This window comes from Homarus americanus, unplaced genomic scaffold (genome assembly GCF_018991925.1).
Source record: "Homarus americanus isolate GMGI-L3 unplaced genomic scaffold, GMGI_Hamer_2.0 scaffold54679, whole genome shotgun sequence".
Classification (NCBI taxonomy): Eukaryota; Metazoa; Arthropoda; class Malacostraca; order Decapoda; family Nephropidae; genus Homarus; species Homarus americanus.
In genome coordinates, this window is record NW_024722701.1 from 1,714,727 (window position 1) to 1,736,456 (window position 21,730).

At 37.0% G+C, this 21,730-nt stretch overlaps 1 protein-coding gene across 1 annotated transcript in view; it reads left to right on the plus strand.

The window, feature by feature from the left end:
- Nucleotides 1-20,463, plus strand: part of LOC121863051 — a 46,117-nt gene extending 25,654 nt beyond the window's left edge. Inside the window, exons 20-40 of the mRNA XM_042361521.1 lie at nt 139-293; nt 533-638; nt 2,614-2,690; nt 2,851-3,057; nt 3,636-3,765; nt 4,014-4,150; nt 4,310-4,570; nt 5,391-5,628; nt 5,933-6,032; nt 6,612-6,871; nt 7,672-7,848; nt 8,114-8,301; nt 8,485-8,619; nt 8,783-8,939; nt 9,230-9,355; nt 10,432-10,690; nt 11,034-11,119; nt 15,032-15,289; nt 17,120-17,211; nt 18,227-18,331; nt 19,529-20,463. Of these exons, the coding sequence (XP_042217455.1) occupies nt 139-293; nt 533-638; nt 2,614-2,690; nt 2,851-3,057; nt 3,636-3,765; nt 4,014-4,150; nt 4,310-4,570; nt 5,391-5,628; nt 5,933-6,032; nt 6,612-6,871; nt 7,672-7,848; nt 8,114-8,301; nt 8,485-8,619; nt 8,783-8,939; nt 9,230-9,355; nt 10,432-10,690; nt 11,034-11,119; nt 15,032-15,289; nt 17,120-17,211; nt 18,227-18,331; nt 19,529-19,937 (3,663 nt within the window). The 3' untranslated portion in view covers nt 19,938-20,463. The remainder of the gene's footprint in view (nt 1-138; nt 294-532; nt 639-2,613; nt 2,691-2,850; nt 3,058-3,635; nt 3,766-4,013; nt 4,151-4,309; nt 4,571-5,390; nt 5,629-5,932; nt 6,033-6,611; nt 6,872-7,671; nt 7,849-8,113; nt 8,302-8,484; nt 8,620-8,782; nt 8,940-9,229; nt 9,356-10,431; nt 10,691-11,033; nt 11,120-15,031; nt 15,290-17,119; nt 17,212-18,226; nt 18,332-19,528) is intronic.
- The last annotated feature ends 1,267 nt before the right edge of the window (nt 20,464-21,730 follow it).

Sequence of the window (21,730 nt, forward strand, 5' to 3'; positions counted from 1 at the left end):
ACTACTACGTATATGATATATTAGAATGGCAATTGTATATAATATAAAAAGGGTAAATGATTTGAAGGATGATATAAAGGTTCAATGGTATAGGTAGAGAATATATGTTCTTAAATTCTATCTCTCTTAATTTTACAGGATTTCATAGGTTTAGACTGTATAACCCCAGACTGCACCGGCAAAATTTGTAGCATCCGAATTTACGATGAGACAGGACGACTCAAGAATGAACTCGTAAAAGATAAGAAGGAAAGGAGAAATGGAGCCGTAGTGTTGAAACCGAAGAAGAAAAAGTAAGTGTTCGTTTACCATCAATAGATCAGCTCAATAGGATTGTGACTGTGGGTTAATTTGCAGTGTAGTGTAGATTATATATATTATCATGGGCTGCAGAAGATAATTTCTTTTATGATATCCAGTAACTTTTCCCATGATTTTAATTGCCCCTTTCTCCCTTCCCCCCACACACAAAAAAAGAAAAAATAATAATACAGATAAAATATAATAATTTCATATATTATGGTTTACACAGGGACAAAAAGAAAGAGAAGACACAACCAACAAAAGGTGGTGAAGCAAGAGAAAAGAAGAAATCCAAGAGTGAAAGCATCTCTGAGGATGTACCCACTACTCAAGAGGTAATCCATCTTGTTTACTCCGGTCAATGAAGTAATAGGATAAAAACCCTCGATAACTCGGCATGTGTGGGTCTCTGGCCTCGCCGGGTTATCGAGGGGTTACTGTAGAGGGACAACGCTATGATCGTGCTCTACGTTTATAGAAATTAGACTATTTATAGCAACAAATAAAGGATATGATTTGTATGCCTTTAACATTTGGAATAAATAGTGGTAGGGGTGTGTGTGTGTGTGTGTGAAGGCATAGAATCCTCTTGATTAAGGTAAACTGGAACCAAATTATTAATATCATAAGTTATTTGAATGAATGTCTCAGTCTTAAATTGTATTGATTGAGTGGTTTAGCTATATGACAGATTTGTGAATACAGTATAGACAGAAGTTTCGTTGACTATAAATTTTTTAGTTTTGTTAGACAATTTAATTATCGTAGCTTATAAGTTTTTGGGTGTCGGTTATAATTTATATACGAGTAGTAAAGTATTATGGCAGTGTGGAAGTTTTTTTTTTTACTCTATTTGTGGCTGTTCTCAAGATGTATGTAGTAATACCGTAAATTGCGGCGTATAAATCGACCACAAGATTATTAGTTCAAAATTCAGGTTTAGTTCTATACTTGCCATATACGTCGACCCCCCCAAGGCTCAAACATAGGCGAAAGTGTGTAATAAGGTCACGCCACTTTCATCAAGACACTTACCGTAATACCTTTCAATATTTGATATATATTTGTAGTTCATAGAAAAAGGGAAGTGGGCAACAGGATCTACATAGGACAGCCAGCAACCGCTAAAAATCTTCAGTAAGTTATATTCATAAGAACTCTGGTAAACACCAAGCCAAAATCAGCATCTCCAACAAAATAGTAATTGTTTACACAGCATACCAGTATAGCACCTTGATAGTACAATCTATAAACAGTATGATAGTAGAACATTATGGTACACCTGGCTTACGATCCACCATTTGCATCAGCTGTTGTAAACAAACTGCCAGTGGCGCCACCAACACCAAGCGGCCAGCTGCGAAACTATGGGTCCGTTACAATGTCGGCAGAACGGCTGTTTGAAGAGTTTGCAAACGCAACAACTTTCAGCTTGAAACCTGCGTCATATTTCATCCTTTTATTGCTGGGGAGCCGTGGGTATAAGATTTTTTCAACTGTTGTCAGGTTGGTGTGTGGGTAATGAGTGGATGCCAGCAAGAACATAAAGCCACAATGGTTTAGTAAATTACCAGTGTAAAGTTGTTCAGTGTATCCCCCAAACACTGAACAGTGATTCGGACCCATATGCAGACCTCTTTATGTTAGACGATGAACAGCCAGCAGACTTTGAAGCATTTTAAAATGTGATCATGCATGCTTTTATTGTCGATAAAATATAACTGAAGTAAAATTAATCTTGAAGTTAAAGTTTTTTACTTTTTATCTTAGGGTTAAGGTTTTAATTACGGTGTCATTGTGTGTATATTCAGTAAACTGCCATTATGAATCATTAAACTGTCGTTACCCCTGTAGTGTATGTGAACTCACAATCTATAGCGCCATCATATAATTGCTCAGATGGCACCATATTGTAGTACAGGGTAGTTGTCTGGCTGGCCGCCTGGGTTGAGTGGCGTTCTGATCGATTGTTTACTGTCTATCAGCTGTTGAAAATGGCGTGTGGTGTTGTGTTGGTTTAATTATACTGGAATTTACTATTTTATTATAATCTCTTATGTTAAATAAGTTTACCAAACATGAATTTCAGTAGAAAACATTAGCGGCAGGCCGCGGGAGTTACGCTAAATGATGCAGTGTTAGGCAGGCTGTTCCACTTGTTTACCACTGTGGTACAGCTTCACATTTTACTCAGAGTATAAGTCGACCCCTGGTTTTGGAGAGATTTTTTCAAGCTTAAAATGTTGACTTTTATGCCACAATTTACGGCTTATAAGTATGATGTCATGCATTTGTGTATCATTTTTGTAGGCATCTACAAGGCCTGAAGTAAACCCTGATAAAGCCACCACCACCAACAGCAGCAATGTGAACTCTGACAAGGAAAGGCAAGTTTTGTTCTCATTGAAAATTCTGCCTGAGTTGATTGAATCATAAAGTGTTACATTAGCTAATGATCATCTGAAATGTTTGTTTTTGAAAACTGTTGGAAATAAGGTTACAGGTAAAGGTTTGTATTTGAAATAAGATGTTAACTAATGGTTTCAGGTCATCAGTACCAGTGCCTTCCAATTTGCCGATTGATCCAGAAAGTTTAGACAGTTCAGCCGTTATCATACTGAAGCCAACGGCTGGAGAAGAAGACGTATCTCTTACCAAACCTCCAAAGAAAAATAAAAAGAAAAACAAAAAGAATAAAACACCAGCTCAACCAGATCTTATTGGGGACCCATTAGAGACTGACCAGAGTGTACAGTAAGTCTCATTTTTTTATGCCACTATTTGTCTTTTGCATTGACACCGTAATTCCCATTGAAACATTGCACACTTTTTATTTTATCCAGTTAAAAATGTTCACCAGTCTTGCTTTCTTGAGTTACTAAGCAGGTTTTTAAAATTATTATTGGGAACTAACTTAGTTTTAACACTACATTAGAAATGATGGATTAATATATAATTAAAATACTATACTACATACAGATGTTGTTTGTGTGTGCATATGTGGAGTGAGTGAGTGGATACAGCACTCACCCCCTGTTCCATGGGTTGATGGTTTGATTCCCTGGCGCTCCCAGTTCACCCAGCTGTAAATGGGTACCCAAGTTGGGGAAGTGAAGACGGTCAAGAGCAGTACCGGCCATGCTGCCTCCTTGTGTAGCGAAGGCTTAGTATGCGGTGTGCTGTATCCATACTGTTCCTAATGTGCAGTCATGCTTATGGGACCCACTTTCACTGTCAAATATAGGGAATAGTAGTAGTATATGTGATGTCTTGGAGACTAATTCGTATAAAATGCACAATATTATGTTGATTATCATGAAGCTCTCTTGCAGAAATGAGTACCTGTCTCGATTACGAGCTCTCAGACAACAGAGAGAGGCCTTGGAAGGAGACATGAGCACCCCACGAAAAGCCACCAGCTTGAACCTCAGCGCGGTATCAAATGACGATATTCGGAAATGGGTCAGTAAATTTATCTTTGTATATTTTATGCTGGGTTGTGTGGACAAATTTACAAACTTTTATTACCCAAATATATATACTGTGGTTCTATCATTCTTAGAGTTTTCCATATTCTGTACATTGAACCCTTGTTAATTTGATATCTTCATCCTGAAATATAGAATTGTGAATATGTAATTTTGAGGGTTCAGTGTGTATGTTTGTGCTCAGATTTACTAATTTTTTTTTATTTGAACTTGGGTAAACAGATAGATCCAAACAAACCTTTTTACATGCCCCGGCACCTGAGAGACAACCCACAACAACTGGAATCCATCTTACAGACCAAAATGAAGACCACTACCTCTACAGATCTCTCAAAGGAGAGTATTAATACACTTTTAGAGTAAGTATCTGCTGCTGATTATAAAGAAGTTGTATAAATTTACCACAATAAGTCTTATAATCCCACTGCATAGAATTATTTTATTGAAATATTGTAGCAGTTTCTACTTCAAGGAAACTAGTTATTTCCCCGGCCCATTTTTTGTTATATTCCTTTCAGCTTTATGTATGATTGGTTGAAGTCAGAAGGTCCAATGTCCATCATTGATCCACGTCTGAGACAGTACGTTTCAGAGAATTTCCCCCCGGAGGCTCGTAATTATGTTCTTCAGTGTGGAGGAATTAAGGAGCTCCTCATGCAGTCTATTCAATTTGCCATGATTGATAACCTCATCTGTGTCAGGGATCACGTAGTCAAGACTCAAGATATGGCCTGCTCTGAAATCAAGGAGCGGATGATCAACCCTCGATATCTTATCAGGTAAAATTAGTCTTACCTTTCAGTTTGTGATGATGACAGAGTATTGTCAGTGGTATAAAATGTACCTTTTTGATTTTGGTTCACCAGAGTTGAAGGTACACGAGGTGATTGTCTGTCCTCCATTGCCAGTTTCTTCACAAAACACTTCTGAAATATGTTTAAAGATGTTCATGCTGTACTTTATCTGTAGCTTCTATTTATGTAAAGTATTAAGTAAATTAATGTTCTCCTAGATACAGTACAGCACATGTAATTGTTAAGAAAGTAAATAACAACCTGGTGTATTACTGTAGATGCTGATCATAGCCTTGTGAACCACCTGGTTTTTGTTGTATTGTGATAATGTATTTTTATTTGGGTTTATAGATCCTATTGTGTACACACACACACACACACACACACACACACACACACACACACACACACACACATATATATTTGTGGATTATTCATAGTGGCCGGCAAAGGAAGAGACTACAAAATTCACTGTTCTACATTGCGCATAATCTTGTAAGTGGGTCCCATTGGCCTGACTGCTTGACATGGTGTTGGGGCATTGCAAAATACTGATACTCTTCTATCTCATAATAGTATGTATATAATATATAATGATATATATGTTTATTAATAATAAAGATAAGAGCTGGTCTTTGGTTTCGCAGAAGTGCCAGTTCTTCTAATGACTTCACTAGTGCTCAAACAAAAAATACTACAAAAATAAAATATCATAAAAAGATAGTTCATATATCATTAAGTTGTAACACTTCCTAAACCAGGTTCAGTATATGTATATATATATTTTTTTTTTTTCTTTTTTAAGCGATGGCCGTAAAGCAAAAAAGTTCACTCACCTACTGGATGACACCAAGAGCTCATGTTCATCTGCCTCCTCAACCTCTCAGCTGGGGGGGTCTGGGATATCTCATGTCTCAAGAGGTACCTCAGACTCCACACCCTCTGTCTCCAAAGTGTCTAATGGAGAAGTTAACCAACCGAAGATGAACAAACCTCCTCTCATAAAATCAGGAGGTGGCTTAGAGGAGCTCGACACATTTGAGGTGAGATATATATACAGTACTGATATTGCCTCGAATTTTGTGAAAGACTTCCTTAGTGCACAGAATATGACACAGCAGTAGCATGTACAGTTTATCTATCACTGTTGAAAAGATTTAACCAGTGTTTTTAAACTATTTGTATAGAGCTACAGTTTGTCATATATTTAAATACCTCTAATTTCAAGGATTTTTTTATTATTATTATTACTCATAACAGTAATTATCTCTCTCTTCTCTTCTCTCCTATCTCCTCTCCCAAGCCAATATGTTATTAATTTTTATGTTTTTTTTATATATCCTCTAGTTACCAGAGTCTCTGTGTCTCAATCCCTCGGCACCAGAGTTTGAGCCTCGCATTAATGAGATGTCTGATGAGGAGGAGGAGGGAAATAACTTAAACTTGGGTAAGATGATTTGCTGGATGTTTTTAAATCTGTTTCCAAAGGCTTAGTACTCTCTCTCTCTCTCTCTCTCTCTCTCATGTCAATTTTCAGTACAGATTAATTAAGTCATCATATTAATACAGTTTTTATCGTAATTGTTAAGTACATTGTCTGTTTTTCTTGCTTGTTCGTCTCTACGTTGTATCATTTCATAGTTTAAGTAATTCCTCTTGAATGAACCTCTGTAATGCCTAATTCACATAGGAATGATTTACTGTACTTTACAACAACAGAAATGTGTAGTTACTGTGAATGGTTCTCGCATAATGTTATGGAAAGGAGAAACAAATTTATGGTTTATTTCAGCTGCTGCTACTATATACAGGGTCATTTATTTATTTATTTACTTATTTTAATTCAAAAACGTTAAATGATTATTATATTCTAGATTGTGCAAGAAACAGGAACCTAAAAATCTGATCTGATCTTTGTGAATCATCTAAATGTTTTTCACAATGATCAGATTATTATTATTATTATTATTATTATTATTATTATTATTATTATTATTATTATTGTTGGTGTTTAATGTTACTGCAGAAAATGGAAGTCAAGGTACTTCAAATTGGTCTGCACCTACAAGTGAGGAAACTCTCCAAGGTGATGTGATAAAAGTAAATGAAAAAGACAAGAAAGACTGGGGTACCGGAATGGAGTTGGGAGATTCAACCAGTGTCAATAATTGTGCCGATGAGCTCTTCCAGTCTGATGACGAACAGCAAGAAGAAGAGGAGGAAGATGATGATGATGATGATGATGAGGAACAGAGGGAGGTTGATAATGATGATACAACAGTAGATGTAAGTTAGTTAAAACCTTAATTCACTCATTTTCTGGCAGCTTTAAACTGTTCTCTCCATCCCTACCTTACCAGGATCACCAGTCACTCATTATTAGTTGTCCTCTCCATCCCTACCTTACCAGGATCACCAGTCACTCATTATTAGTTGTCCTCTCCATCCCTACCTTACCAGGATCACCAGTCACTCATTATAAGTTGTCCTCTCCATCCCTACCTTACCAGGATCACCAGTCACTCATTATAGTTGTCCTCTCCATCCCTACCTTACCAGGATCACCAGTCACTCATTATTAGTTGTCCTCTCCATCCCTACCTTACCAGGATCACCAGTCACTCATTATAAGTTGTCCTCTCCATCCCTACCTTACCAGGATCACCAGTCACTCATTATAAGTTGTCCTCTCCATCCCTACCTTACCAGGATCACCAGTCACTCATTATTAGTTGTCCTCTCCATCCCTACCTTACCAGGATCACCAGTCACTCATTATTAGTTGTCCTCTCCATCCCTACCTTACCAGGATCACCATATCAACCTGTGTGTTAAGCCAATGTTTGCGGGTTTATCTGTATATACTTTGGTTGATGTAAAGTACTACTGTAGCATTTTATTTTTATTTTCTAATGTGGAAAAATTTAGCCACGTAACAGAGGTAATTATATTCCACATAGTAGAATTCATGTTTATTTTACATTTTTCATGGATCATTGAATCATTTTTTTTTATCTGCTCATTGTTAGCTTTTCATGTATTGTTGAACATTTTATATAATTTTATTTATTTTTATAATTATTCAGCCCCACCAGTTTGAGAAGTATCTGCAGGAGGAAGTTGAAAAGTTGAGGCAGGATCTCTTCAGACAAGAGGATGAGAACCAGTCACTGAATGATAGACTATGTCAGGTCAAGTCCCAGAACAAAAGTGAGATAAATAAACTGAAGGAACAGCTGGAGGAACTCAAGAAGGACAATATGGTATGGCCAGAAAACACTTTATATTTCTTTCATTCTTTCTTTATTTACAACAGCATTAGTGATTTGGCCTTTTGGGGGGGGGGGATAATACAGTATCACTCTTTCTTATTCCATTTGAAATATTTACCTAAGAAAGTTCATGGTGGAACATATTGCTGTGAATAAACAAGATAGAACAGCATGACCATGAAAGAAATGTTACGTATATACAGTATAATGTTGTATTATATATGTCACTAATGGTATTAATTGAAACCTGTTGCAGAAACTTGAAATAGAGAAGCAGAACTTGGTAACATACAGAGAGACAGAGCTAAGGAAGTACAAGTCAGAAATGGCTCGCATGCAAGAGGAAGTCAAGACTTTTCAGACTCGAAATCAGTCGCTTGAGCTGAAGTGCGAACGTTCCAATGATCGATTTAATGAACTTCAAGCAAAATTGAGTGAAGAACAGTGAGTTATATATTAAAACTTTGTGGCCCTTGAGGAACTTAATAATATGGCCATCTGTAAATGAAATTTCATGTCCCATTGTACAAAACAGTGTACTGTATATGAATGGTTGATATGTATTTAGTAAGAGACAGTAGTTAGTAGTTCTCCTTTAATTATACTCATTCATTCTCCTGTGTATAGGGAAGTGAATATGCAACTGAGGGAGGAAATGAAGAACCTCCAAGAATCACTCACCAGCAGTTCCCGGCGGGCACATGAGGCTGAAGTCAAGTACATGTGTACCAAGAAAGATCTTGTGGAGGATCATCTCAACAGGTGAGGCTCAAATAAACATAACCATCTTTATTGATTGTCTTTCACATTTTGCATTTTGAAATTTTTGGAATATATGATTATTTTTCTTCTGCATTTTGATTTCCATTGGTAATACAGCATTGTTAATAGGTATTTTCTTTTAATATCCAATCTCTGTTTCTAGAGTAATTGCCCAACTAGGCGAAGAAGCCCAACACATGCGTCGTCTGTTGCCCCACGCAGCGGATGACACAATCCCAGACCGTACTGCTCTGCTACGCTCCATTGTAGCCTGGGATGAAACAATCAAGAACCTTAGTGATCAAAAGAGATTATTCATGGTAAAAAGAACTGCTTTCATGGTTGTTAGGTTTAACTTGTGCAGTGTAGGATATGAGACTCCTGGCAGGTGATCAGCAGTCGAGTATAAAAACAAGGCTCTCACTAAGCCTCCCTACTCAGATTGCTGTAATCCTTAATGAATATGTTAGATGGTTGTTACTATATTTCAAACTGACTAGGGAACAGTAGATAAGTATACCAATTTCTTATATATTTTTATAAGCAATAACGGGAACATTTTCAAAACTAAATATACATTATAACTGACTGTGTGCTTCAATGTTTTCAGGATGAAGGTGCGAGACTCCTAGGAATGGTAAATCAGGGACGTCCTCTCAATGCACTGCCCCCAGGGGACCTCCCCATACCTGTTATACCTACGATCAGTATAACACCTTTACTGAGCCTTGGCCAGGTATATAGTCAGATATTTGTAAATGTTTGGAGAGTTAGACAGAATACCCTGGGTGGTATTAACAGTTTCAGGTTGTAACGAATCAAGTTATTTTTTTTTCCTTTATTTACTATTTATTTCTCAGCTTTAATCTGTAATTCTTATATTTTCTTTCATATCTTTAACTCATACTGTTTTTTTTGTATAATATAGAGAGTGAGGTGGAAGAGGGGAGGACTGTATGTAGGTGAAGGAGGAAGGGTAGTGTAGGCCTGTTGCAGTCAGGTTGCCCCCACACCAAGACCAAGAGAGGGAAGACAATAATAACTACTGGAATAAGGATAGCATGCAATAATTTGGACACTTAGGGAAATATGTGATAGTTGTGTTGTTTCTCATCACTGCCTAACACAGACACAAGGGATCAACTGACAAATACTCTTAAACAGCTTCTCAATTTACATAACATGTTCTAAGAATGACAATTACACTTTAAAGAACCTGCACTCCTAGTTTACCACTCAGTACACTTACTTATACCTTCTCCTCCACCACATTCTCTATCCAAACAGAAAGAGTAAGAATTAGAGGTTAAAGTGATAAGAATCGAAGGAAAGAGGAGTAAGAAAAAGGAATTACTAAGATCTATAAATAAATAGTAAAGTGATAAATGACTTGAGTTTGTTATGCCATGTCTTAAAGATTACACCAGAAAAAATGAAACATATCACTGCATTATTATTTGTTCTCTCTGGTATTTATTTATAGGAATATATACAAAAATGTACTCGAGTTCATTGACAAATTCATGTGGACGGGTAACCAAGGAACAGTGACATTTATCTGTGTGTTTCATGCTGAGTAATTTATGAGCAATTGATACTATATTATTGTACAAAACATCCACACATCTGTCTTGTCTTCTCTAAGCTTGTATCATGATATAACTGGGAACAAGGGAGACTCTTTAATATCCCATCAGCTATTGACATCCATCTTATAAACGGTTAAAGTTTATTTTGTATTGATTACCTCTTTCAGCCATGGATGGGAAAGGTTTTTTAAGTGGATTAATAGATTATGACATTATTTTACAGAAGAATATAGTCAAGCCCGCCCCACCTGTTAACATTCCGGAGAACAGCCAAATTCCGGCAAGGCATGTCAGCTCCTCTCCTCATACACCACTGCAACCTCCCCCTTGTGTAGACCCACCACCACCAACAGGGATGTCACTCATGTACCCTCCCCCTGGTCTGGACAATCCTATGTTTATGCATAATGGTGCCACTGCTGCTGCTTTCAATAGTGGAGCCATACCAAAAACAAGTGTTAGTCAACCATCCACTACTCCTGGTAAGTATATTTAATCAACTTATTCCCACCTGAACAGGATAGATGGTGTACTGCTATAATCCCAACTGAATGGGGAAAAGTGTGACTGAAATTTGATTTGCAGCGACTGTATTTGATATGCTGTACTGTACTCTGTATAGTACTGTATTTATTATAAGTGAATATCACACTTTTGATGTTCTGTTGGTGACTGGGATGGGACAGGTAACAAACACCTTAATTAAGATGAGGTGGGTAGTGCGTAATTTAACTTGGACCTTCAATTGTTCACCCACTCTCATCGCCCAGTTATGGAAGAGTTTCACTTTATTCTTGTGGTAATTATATTGAAGTTTTCTTTCAGAAACTCCAAATAACACAAAGTGGCCAGACACTCACCAGTTGCTCATGGGACAACCTACGTGGGAATACAATGAAGGAGATGCCAAGGTACTGACATTATTGTTATTTGTTATACATTTTCAGGTTTTTCATTGCATTTTGTTCTACATAAATGTATATGTACTTATTTATGCTAAATGTGGATAATTGCTAAATAAGGATGATCCAAAATAGCTCACATCTCAGGCGCTAAATTATTCCATTTAGTTGTTTAAGACCAGAACCTCTCACTTGGTATACAAATATCTTATAAAACTTCAGCTGATCTATGTACTGTACATAATGGTCTCAGTGCACAGTTGTGTTGGCCTCTTACCCAACTCACTATGTCTTCTAGGTACTGTATAAGCCCAGTACTCACTCTGTGTAAGTGTCTAAATTTGGAAGAACACTTGGCTTTTACCAGGTCATAGTAGAAGTGTGCCTGTAATGTGAAGATTTCTTCCTGAATGATTTCATAGCTGACATAAACAAACTGATGCAAGACCAAGAGCTTCTTTGTTATGGTTGACAGTAAAGGCCTAAAGCTTTCTCTCTTCTGGATACCTTCATACAGATGATTATCCTTCAAGTACTCTGTATAAAGGTGAAGGGCTACAGTGTATGATGCTCATATTTATTTGATTTGTAGATTCCAGGCACAAGTGATGACCCTTGGGTGAGGAGTTTTGACCTGTAGACTTGCTGGCTGCACAGAGTAGCTTGGTCCCCTTATTTAAGAACCAGGGTTGTATTGGGAAAGATGTACTATTTTTTTTATTGATTTCTAGAGATTACCTTCAGTGATATATGTCATGAGTACAGTACTGGGGAAAATGACTTTGGGTTTGTTGACTGTGGCTGGATTGTGTGATCCTCCCTCAGAGTATAAAATGGGGTTTCAAGATTAATTCTTTATTCCTGGCTTAACTCCCTCTGCCAGACAACTCTTGTAATACAGGAAGTTTTACTTGGGGGCCCTTGAGTTGTCTGCCATGGTTCTTCTGTCTTAACGGATCACTCCTCCTTCCCCATTGTAGAGCCATCCTCAATTGAAATTTGTAAAGCAGTAGCTTCATCACCCTCCACAGGGGATAGAGAGAAAGGTATGGAAATCTTGTTTGAACCAATGTCTCACCAGTCAGGGGATTGTATCAGACAAAGCCTTCTTATACACTCTTAATAGCAAATGAGGGTAGGACAGACTTGCATGCTAGATTTACACTTTCTGTTTCCATAAGGAATTAAAATGCTTAGGTTTGATTAATTATTGAATCATTCTTTAATGTTCCAGAGTGTCTTTTCAGCTTGCACAGGTTACACTGTGTTAGTTAGTGAGCAAATGTTTAGTAGGACTGAACTCGAAAACCTTCATGTTTCCACTAAATCTGCGTTATCCCCTCACGGTCATACAGTATTATTAATCTAGTTCCAGATCAGTTTTTTGTTAGGGGACATAGGTGTAGCCCATTAGTATCCAAGTAGTTTTATCATAAAGTAACCATCTGATACAGCACACATACATTATTATACGCATATATTGAGCTTGTTGTTATGGTGGTATGATTTTCAGTATTTTTGTTGTATATTTCTGAAGAGCTCTTTATTGCAGGTAATCTTGGTCACTATTGTTGTATTTTGGTTTTGTGGTCTCAGGCAGTTGTAAGTTATGACAGGTGTTAGTATAAGTAATGGCTTCTCAGTGGAAAATAAGATTGGAATTCTCCTTTCTAATCCATTTGTTTGCAACAGATTGACACCCAACCACATAGAGGAAATGGAAGAACAGTATGTCACTCCTGGTTGGGGGTAGACTTTCTTATTCCCAAATATTATGCAGTAACCTTGGGCTTCATGGTTGGTGAGAAGAATTTTAAGAAGATTGAACTCTACCTCACCATAGGATTCCAAATCAAGAAGAAGCAACAGTTATTTGGGACTTTGTACTGTACTGGTATTTGTAACATTACATCAGTGGGTTATTCAAGCTTCACAATTTTGGAACTTTTATTCTAGACTTTTCAAAATGTCAGTGGAAGCTGATGGTTATAGCCACCCTTGATATTAGCTGGATGAATCTATTTATAAATTATTTTCATTTCAATTTAATATCATTCAGCGAGTGAGGATGACCCTCGGAGCTGGAGTATGGACTGTGATCATTGATCTGATTGGTGCTTATTGGCATGTGTTCTGGTGTATATTTAAATTAATTTCAGCTTAATTCCTGGTCAGAATTCTTCCTTGCTTTGGATTTGCTTTGAGAATCATCACAAAACCTCCAATTGTTGTTTTTATAGGATTATATACTGTACTTTGTTTCTCTAGTTTGTTTGAGATACTCGCTGAGTGTTGATAAGTGCATTTTGTTCTTCATTCTTTCCTGACACAGGTGGTTTACGATTCATGTTCAGGGACGTTGTCAGAGATAATTTCTTCTCTAGACACACATCAGCAATTGACTGCAGAAGCTGATTTGGAAGATTTGATTTCTTGGATGGATCTGTTCACAAAAAAATGTTTTAACCAATTAGTTGCCAGGATCAGTTCTTGCTGGGTGGGTTGTCTTTCCAGTTTTGGGGATCTGGTAGCACCTCCTCCCTCAGTTTTAACTGGCTTTGGATTACTTGATTTACCTGGTGTAAGTCATTAAGGTGGGAGTGGGGACTGACTCTGAAGTTCCTTATTTTGGGTGATTTAATAACTAGGAGCTTGGACACCTTGCATCCTCCCTTGGGGTTTATGTCTAGTATTCAGGAGCTGATAAATTTACCATGCGTGAATTTGGATTCAAAGAGGGTGGAGCCAACGCCATGGTAAGGTTGCCACTAATTGGTTAAGACACTTGCTCAAAGCAGACTTGATACCTTCCCTCATACCTCCCACAGGGGAGAGGAACTACCACACATGATCCCTCAGTTAAGGCTGACTCTACAGGGGAAGGAAAAGTGATCAGGTAGATAGTACTTAACATATGAACTTTAGCAGATACTTGGGGCCCAGCCAAAAAACACAAGAGTACCTTAGAAAAAAAAGAGTCTTGGCCACAGAAAAAAGATTTCAAGATAAGTCTTCCATGTTTGAGAAATAATAGTTCCTACAGGAAACAACCTCAAAGATCAAGATATTTCTCTAAGGTCACATGTCCTAAATCAGAAGAGGGACAATATAGAAAGTGCCATTTCATGCATGTGTTAGTGTGTGCTTGCATCTAAAATACTACCTTCAGATTTGCTTGCTATGTTGACTTCAAGTTTGATGTGGAAACTCATCACATGTTACCTCAGAACTAATTAGCATATGAGCACAATCCAGTAGTTTTGTCCTTTCTTGACTTTTGATTGGTTGAGAAGGTTCCAGCCAATAATACATTAGTATAACCTTAGCTTGTTGATAATTATCAACAAGCTAGTTTCAGTGTAGCTACTGTAAAAGGCTTCAGATCAGATTTTATTTTTCTTACTCTTAATTACAAAATTACCTGGATCTTAGGATGGAACACTGCCTTGATCACCCTTTGGTAGTTTACCTGTATTTAGTATTTGTGTTTGCATAGTTCATGTTGTTTTGAGATAAATGTTTTATATAACGCTTAACCATCAAATTACTGACTACAGTATATGCATGGTACAGTTTGTGTGTGTGCATACCTGTGTTTATTAAGGCCATAACCCAGATGGCAAAATTTACCTGAAAATGGATTTGTCACATTTCATAATGCTGTTGACCTAACAAAGTAAGTTAGGCAAGGCTGAAAATGTCACGGTAATTTTTTCTGTTTTCAAAATTTAATAAATACACGAGTTTAAAAGTTTAGTAATGGGATGAGAGGAAATCACTCCGTATTATGATGAAATAACATGCATACTATTGCTATTGCATGCACTGTTATTTGGATAATTGTGATAAAATTAAACTTTGATCATATACATTTTAATAAATTAATTGAAGTTTGGTAGATAATTTACTACTTTTTTCCAGCCAATAATAGTTGGTAATCATGCACTCAATGTACAAGCAAAGGAAAGTAAAAAACCAAGCAAACCAACAAGCCTAGCAGTTGGAAATGTGACTGGTGCCATAGCTGATCCAGGAGTAGGCAGTAGTTCCTCTGCTTATGGACTAAGTGACATCTCCTTAAATGCCAATGCTGAGGCCAGCATGTCAACTGCTAACACACTGCCCACACCAACACTACACCAACCTAGCACACAGACTGTAACCAAACCTAAATTCCAGGTGAGTTGAGATTGTGTTTCATATCGTTTTATTTAAGTGAATGTGTACGGTTTATGTTTTGACCTGTTATAGCCATGCTTTTTTAGTTTAATTAGAAAATGAGAAAGCTAAACTTTGGTCAATTGTGAAATTTACGACAAAAACAAAAACCTTAATTTTATCCTAAAGATTTCTGTAAAACTGTGCATACCGGTACTCTTGAGAGGCAATGTGATACACGTGTTTACATGGAAGGAGGGATTTTAACCGAGTTACTTAGACTATCAAACCTGGAGTAAACACAGCAATGAACCAATGGTTTTGAACTAGATAAATTTATTTTTAGGTTTGAAAGTGGAATTGTGGATGAGTGGAACAAATTACCAAAACCATTAAGTCAAACTCGCTGGGAAGCTTCAAATATAGGTTGGACAGATATGTGAGTGATAGGGGTTATGTTTAAAACAGGGCTGCCTAGTATGGGCCAGTAAACTTACTGCAGTTTCCTTTATTCTTATGTTCTTAAGCTAAACTTTAGTCAAATATCACATTTACAGCAAAATAAAAGTCCTTGGGTCTGTCATCAAGCTGTGTAAAGTTGTGTAATGGCATACAACTTGGTCTGTGTCAGTATTTTAAGTTAGTAATAGAGTAAACTTTATGTAGTACTTGATGATTAGGGCTATCACAGTACTTGATGATGAGGGCTATCACAGTACTTGATGATGAGGGCTATTACAGTACTTGATGATGAGGGCTATTACAGTACTTGATGATGAAGGCTATTACAGTACTTGATGATGAAGGCTATTACAGTACTTGATGATGAGGGCTATCACAGTACTTGATGATGAAGGCTATTACAGTACTTGATGATGAGGGCTATCACAGTACTTGATGATGAGGGCTATCACAGTACTTGATGATGAAGGCTATTACAGTACTTGATGATGAGGGCTATTACAGTACTTGATGATGAGGGCTATCACAGTACTTGATGATGAAGGCTATTACAGTACTTGATGATGAGGGCTATTACAGTACTTGATGATGAGGGCTATCACAGTACTTGATGATGAGGGCTATCACAGTACTTGATGATGAGGGCTATTACAGTACTTGATGATGAGGGCTATCACAGTACTTGATGATGAAGGCTATTACAGTACTTGATGATGAGGGCTATTACAGTACTTGATGATGAGGGCTATTACAGTACTTGATGATGAGGGCTATTACAGTATGAACAACAGATGATGTTCTTGAATGGCATATAAGACTTCTCAGATTTATTCTTAATGATGTGAGGGAAGAAATATCTTCATTTTCCTTCTTGTAAATATTAATATATTCAAAATAAAGAAGAGAACTGGTGGGATCTTTAAGTACAGTACCTATCAAGATAATCTTCTTTAAGTTTATAAGCAACTTTTCAGTGTGCAACTCTTAGCAGTTTGTGGTAGAAAACTTTTCCATCTGTCCTCCACTGTTGGATTTGGTCACAGGTCAAGTTTTAAGACTATCTACCAACCACAAGGAATCGACTGAGTTTGGTCATTTGTGTTTAATGAGTAGTAAGGCTTGTATGTCATAGACCTACTCACTCCTTAGATCCTCTGCTTAGTAAGTGCAATGAAAAGTGACATTCAAGGTTATTGTGATTTATTAACTGGAATTGAGAAGGTTTGGACCAGGGGAGGGGTTCATCAGGAGTTTCCCTCAAATAATGGGATTGATGATCATGTCTCCATCCTTCCTCGGCCATAAAATGAGGCATGACTGTGTGTGTGTGCGCATTTCCGAGGGTGGAGGAAGATATTTATAATTTTTCTTCTCTTTACAATATAATAGAATCTGACCAGCACAAGCTCTGTTGGAGCTATTGGCACCCTGCCTCCGAAGTTAGTCCGTCCTCAGCCCAGACAGGCTTCAAACTCCAAGTTGTAAGTTTTGTTTGAACAGTTATTGAATTTCCAGTAACTTATGGTTAAATGTCTGATAAATCCAACACAAAATGGAACAATAAATATAACCTTAAGGGAACAGAATAAACATCCTCTCATTCAGGATTACTTAAGAGATGCTTATTTAAATGCATAGTAGATGTTTCAGTTTGATTGCATTAAAATGACCAGGTTGGGTCCTTTGTCAATTGTGTGAATCTAAAATATGTAATTCACTTTAGTAATATCAGTGTTGAGAAAAGACTCCAGACTCTTCATTCTAAATTCTAAAGGATTGGTTGTAATGCATTAGTCTGTCTTAATGGACCTTCAGGCAGTTGTTGTAATGTAAGAAGATTTACTAGAAATAACTGAGCCCATTGTTTGGGCCCCATATGTCAACCAAGATTTACTGTTATCCAATAGATCAGCCTTTCTTCCACCTTCCTCTTGTGGATGAGATTGGATAGAGAAGGCTGGATGTGTGCTCACAGCCCTATTTTGACCAATCAATGAACTTCCATGTTATAGTGCTGGCTCCACCCTCTGAGAAGGCTTTAAGGATTTTTTTATTATTTAGTTTTTTTATTATTATTATCATTATCGCTTGAAATCCTTTCATCTTCTGAACTGATATGTGTAAGTATGTGAACTGTAGATTTACAAAGGGTAGAGCCAAACCTGTGGCTTGGGGGGTCTCTGATTGGTCAGACAGCAGCTCTAAGCAGACTTCCAGCCATCTCTCCACTATCCAGGGGAACAGACAACTAACTGCCATACATTACCCTCATATAAGGCTAGTTATGCAGACAAGAGAAGCAAGTGTGATTCCTTAGATAGTAATTAGCACATCATTCCTGGCAGACACTGGGGGCCTAGACAAAAGGCTCAAGGACCCTAGTAGGTACAAGAAGTGTTTGGTGAAGGATGACGCCAGAAGGTATTTCAGGATCAATTCTCTATTTTTCCAATAATTCTTAACTTTAAGAGTTTTCTAAAAGTTTTATTGTCACAGGGGAAAGCAAACTACAGCAGCCAAAGAAGATTGTGTTGCAAGCACAACATCTTACAAGAAACTTATCGAGGTGTGCAAACAACGGGTTGGGAAGGACTTTTCATCGTAAGTTGAAATAAAGTTTTATCCAGTATTAACATTATTCCAGTAAAAAGGGGCCTTTTTATGTTGCATTTTTTAATGTTAAAGCAGCCTTAATGTATCCAAATTTGAGTTATAAATCAAGTGGTTTGTTTAGATATATAATTATGCTTTATTTTTACTTTTAAACACCTTTTGTTTTTTGTTTTTTGTTTTTTTACAGGGATTAGCCCCACCAAGGCACAGGTCACTGACCCACATCAGCGCCTGGGGGTGGGGGAATATTATAATTATCATAATAACTATTATTATTATTATTATTATTATTATTATTATTATTATTATAATAATTCATAAAACTAATAACAAAATACTGTACTGAAAATAATAATAATAAAAACCATAAATAAATACAAAAACGAAAAAAGAAATCAAGAATGAGAAACTATATACATTATGTATGTGTGTTGTCGAAATAAGAGAAACAATTGAGACCCTGCAATTGTGTCTAAATGAGGCAGAAAGTCAGATCAGCAACCTGGGACTTGGTCACAATTTTTGTGATGCCATATAGCAGCAGGGTCTACCATTAGACACATTATGCTTCCAATATCTTCCCAGGCGGTAGTACCTCCCTGTTTAGTAGCTGTCTACTACTTACTACCTATAATTTTCCTTCATATCTCTCAGTTGAGTTTTTTTTAACTGGGTGGAGGATACTCACCACACTGGTAAAGAATTATCCTGCACTACATTTCCACAACTCAAACAATCATTCCTTGTTCCTTAAAGAAAAAACATAATCACAGCTTCCAATAGGTGGGTAAACCTAGAGGTATACAGCCTGGCCAAGTAGTGAGGTGCACTTTTGCATCATCATTCAACTTGTCAACTCAGTCAGCACCTGAAGATCTAGAATTGTACATTATACAACATACTAGACCAAATTACTTGAGCTAAAACTCAGGTATAACAGATGCACTAAGGCAATTTGAATACTGTACTGTTCTGGGTTTGGTTGTGTATTTTGTGATTGTTTGTGAATGAAAATGTGTCATTACGACCAAACCTAAACTCTAAGATTTACTAAAAAGATAAAACCGAGAAAAGTCTTTTCAATTTACTGTATATTAACACTTAGCAAAGGAGGCAGTCTCCATAAAGATATCAATTACATTATCCAGTGATGAGTGACTACTTTATTCTATACCTTCTTTACAGACCCGATATATGTTCTGCTCTCCGTGAGGTCCGCATCCAGAATAATAACAGCCTGTCTGGCATCACCACGGAAGCAATTGTGGAACGCGTGAGGAATCAGCTACGCTCTCGCCGCCCTGGTTCTGGTCAGGCTACAGTGGCTCCGTGGGCAGGACTCACCCAAGGTTCAGGAAAAAATGCCTCTGGGCCTGATTGGCAGGGACCTGTTACTGAAGATGGTGTGAAAGTTGAGGAGTCATGTTCCATATGTTTGGAAGCTCTCAATGCTAGTCCTACTGTACCACTCCAGTGTCAACACGTGTTCCATGAAAAGTGCATCAAAGATTGGCTGAAACGACAGTCTAACTGCCCAAACTGCCGTACATTTGCCCTCATGACCGACGAGTATCCATCTCTCACTCATGCTTAAGAAACAGTGAGAAGAAACTGAAATATCACTGATCTAATCCTTCAGGATTATGTGTCATATTTATCAGTTTTTACCTTCTCTGCAATATGTGCCTTGCATGGAAATGACATATAGGAAATAAAGTTTTTCTACCACAATGATTAAACATATATAATTTATCTTTGAGTTCAGTTCTATACAGTATACATAACCATGCGAGGTCATTTTTCCAGAAAAATAAAATTTTGTTTTTATGAATGCTGTTCATTTGGCATGTGAAGTATGTGTGTTTCATAGGCAGACAGTGACAGATGGACTGGTAATGATGTGAGAATTGTTTATTTGGTCTTTAAAGTAAAATTTACAATTACTGGATGTTAATAATTATAATGTGCCTTAGCAAAACATAAGCAGAACATGCAATATATTTTTCTATTACTGTACTGTATTACTCATAATAGTATTGTTTAGTTTTACAAGTACAATCAAATTACATATTAATTATAAGGAAGTACTGTTTTAGTGAAGAAATAAACCATTATTATTTTGTTATTTATTATTAACCTATTTTCTCTTTACATAGTGTAAATAAAGACTATAAGAACTTGGTGTAGATGGCTGAACACACTGAAATACTGTACCACTTTTGTGAGGGACTGATTTACTCTTCACATTGTAGTATAACTGAAGCAGTATTGTTGATCACATTTTTTCAGTGTCAAATCAAGAGAAATATTGTTTTTGATTTCCATATGTATTTACAGTATTACATATGTAGTGTTTATGCCACAGGAGCTTCAGTTGAATCATAAATCCTGTATACTCAAAGAAATACAATACTGTTTTAATAATCACTCATGGGTCCTGCCTTGTTTGGTTGTGAGAAAGATCTTGGGATTATTATTTAACATGGTACATTTGATTCTTATTGACATCTGTGAGAGCAATTGAGTCACTAAATTAGTTCCTTCAATATCTAACTTGCAGTAGCATATGGCAGTACAGTCAGATAGCATGATGTTGAATTGTGTCAGGTGTTCACCATAAGGCAAATCAAAAGTTTATGACTTCATTGTCATCACTGCTTTCATTGCCGCCATTTTCCACGGGTGTATTGATTATCCATGGTGACTCGATGGCATGGAGTCCTGGTTACCATCAGGAAAATATGAAATGAGTTTTATGACTAGATTACCTTCCTCTTGCCAACTTACAATAATTGAGTGGGAATTGGGCATGTGGTATAATGCAGGACTTCCAGGTTAGGTTAAGTTAAGTAGCATAAAACAGACACTCGTCCAAGTGGGATGTAATCGGTACACATAATATACATACTATGTACTATATGATTACCAAGAATTGTTGGTCATAAAACAGTCGCCAATTTATTATAGATTATTTCGCCATATCCGTATTAAATTTAATTATCGGCCAAACATAAGATACACTGCCGAATGCCTTAGCAAAGTCAAGGTAAAAAATACTGGTACATCTTGACAATACTTTACACCCATTACCCCCGTCAATACATCATCAATACATGCTCCGTAGTCTTGGATTCATACGTGACACAATGTTTTCTCAAAAAGCATTAAAAATAGGTGGGGAATAGATAAGAAAATGGTGAAAAAAGGAAACCACTTTATCCTCCCGTGTCCTTCAGATTCTGCCAGTCATGTGCTCGTGTTGCCTAACTCCTAGGGTGAGCGTTTATCTCCACTGTTCTCGACTTCTTTCCTTGTGGTTATCAGCATATACCTAGATCACGCGCACCTACAGTGATTTACTTGCATATATATATATATATATATATA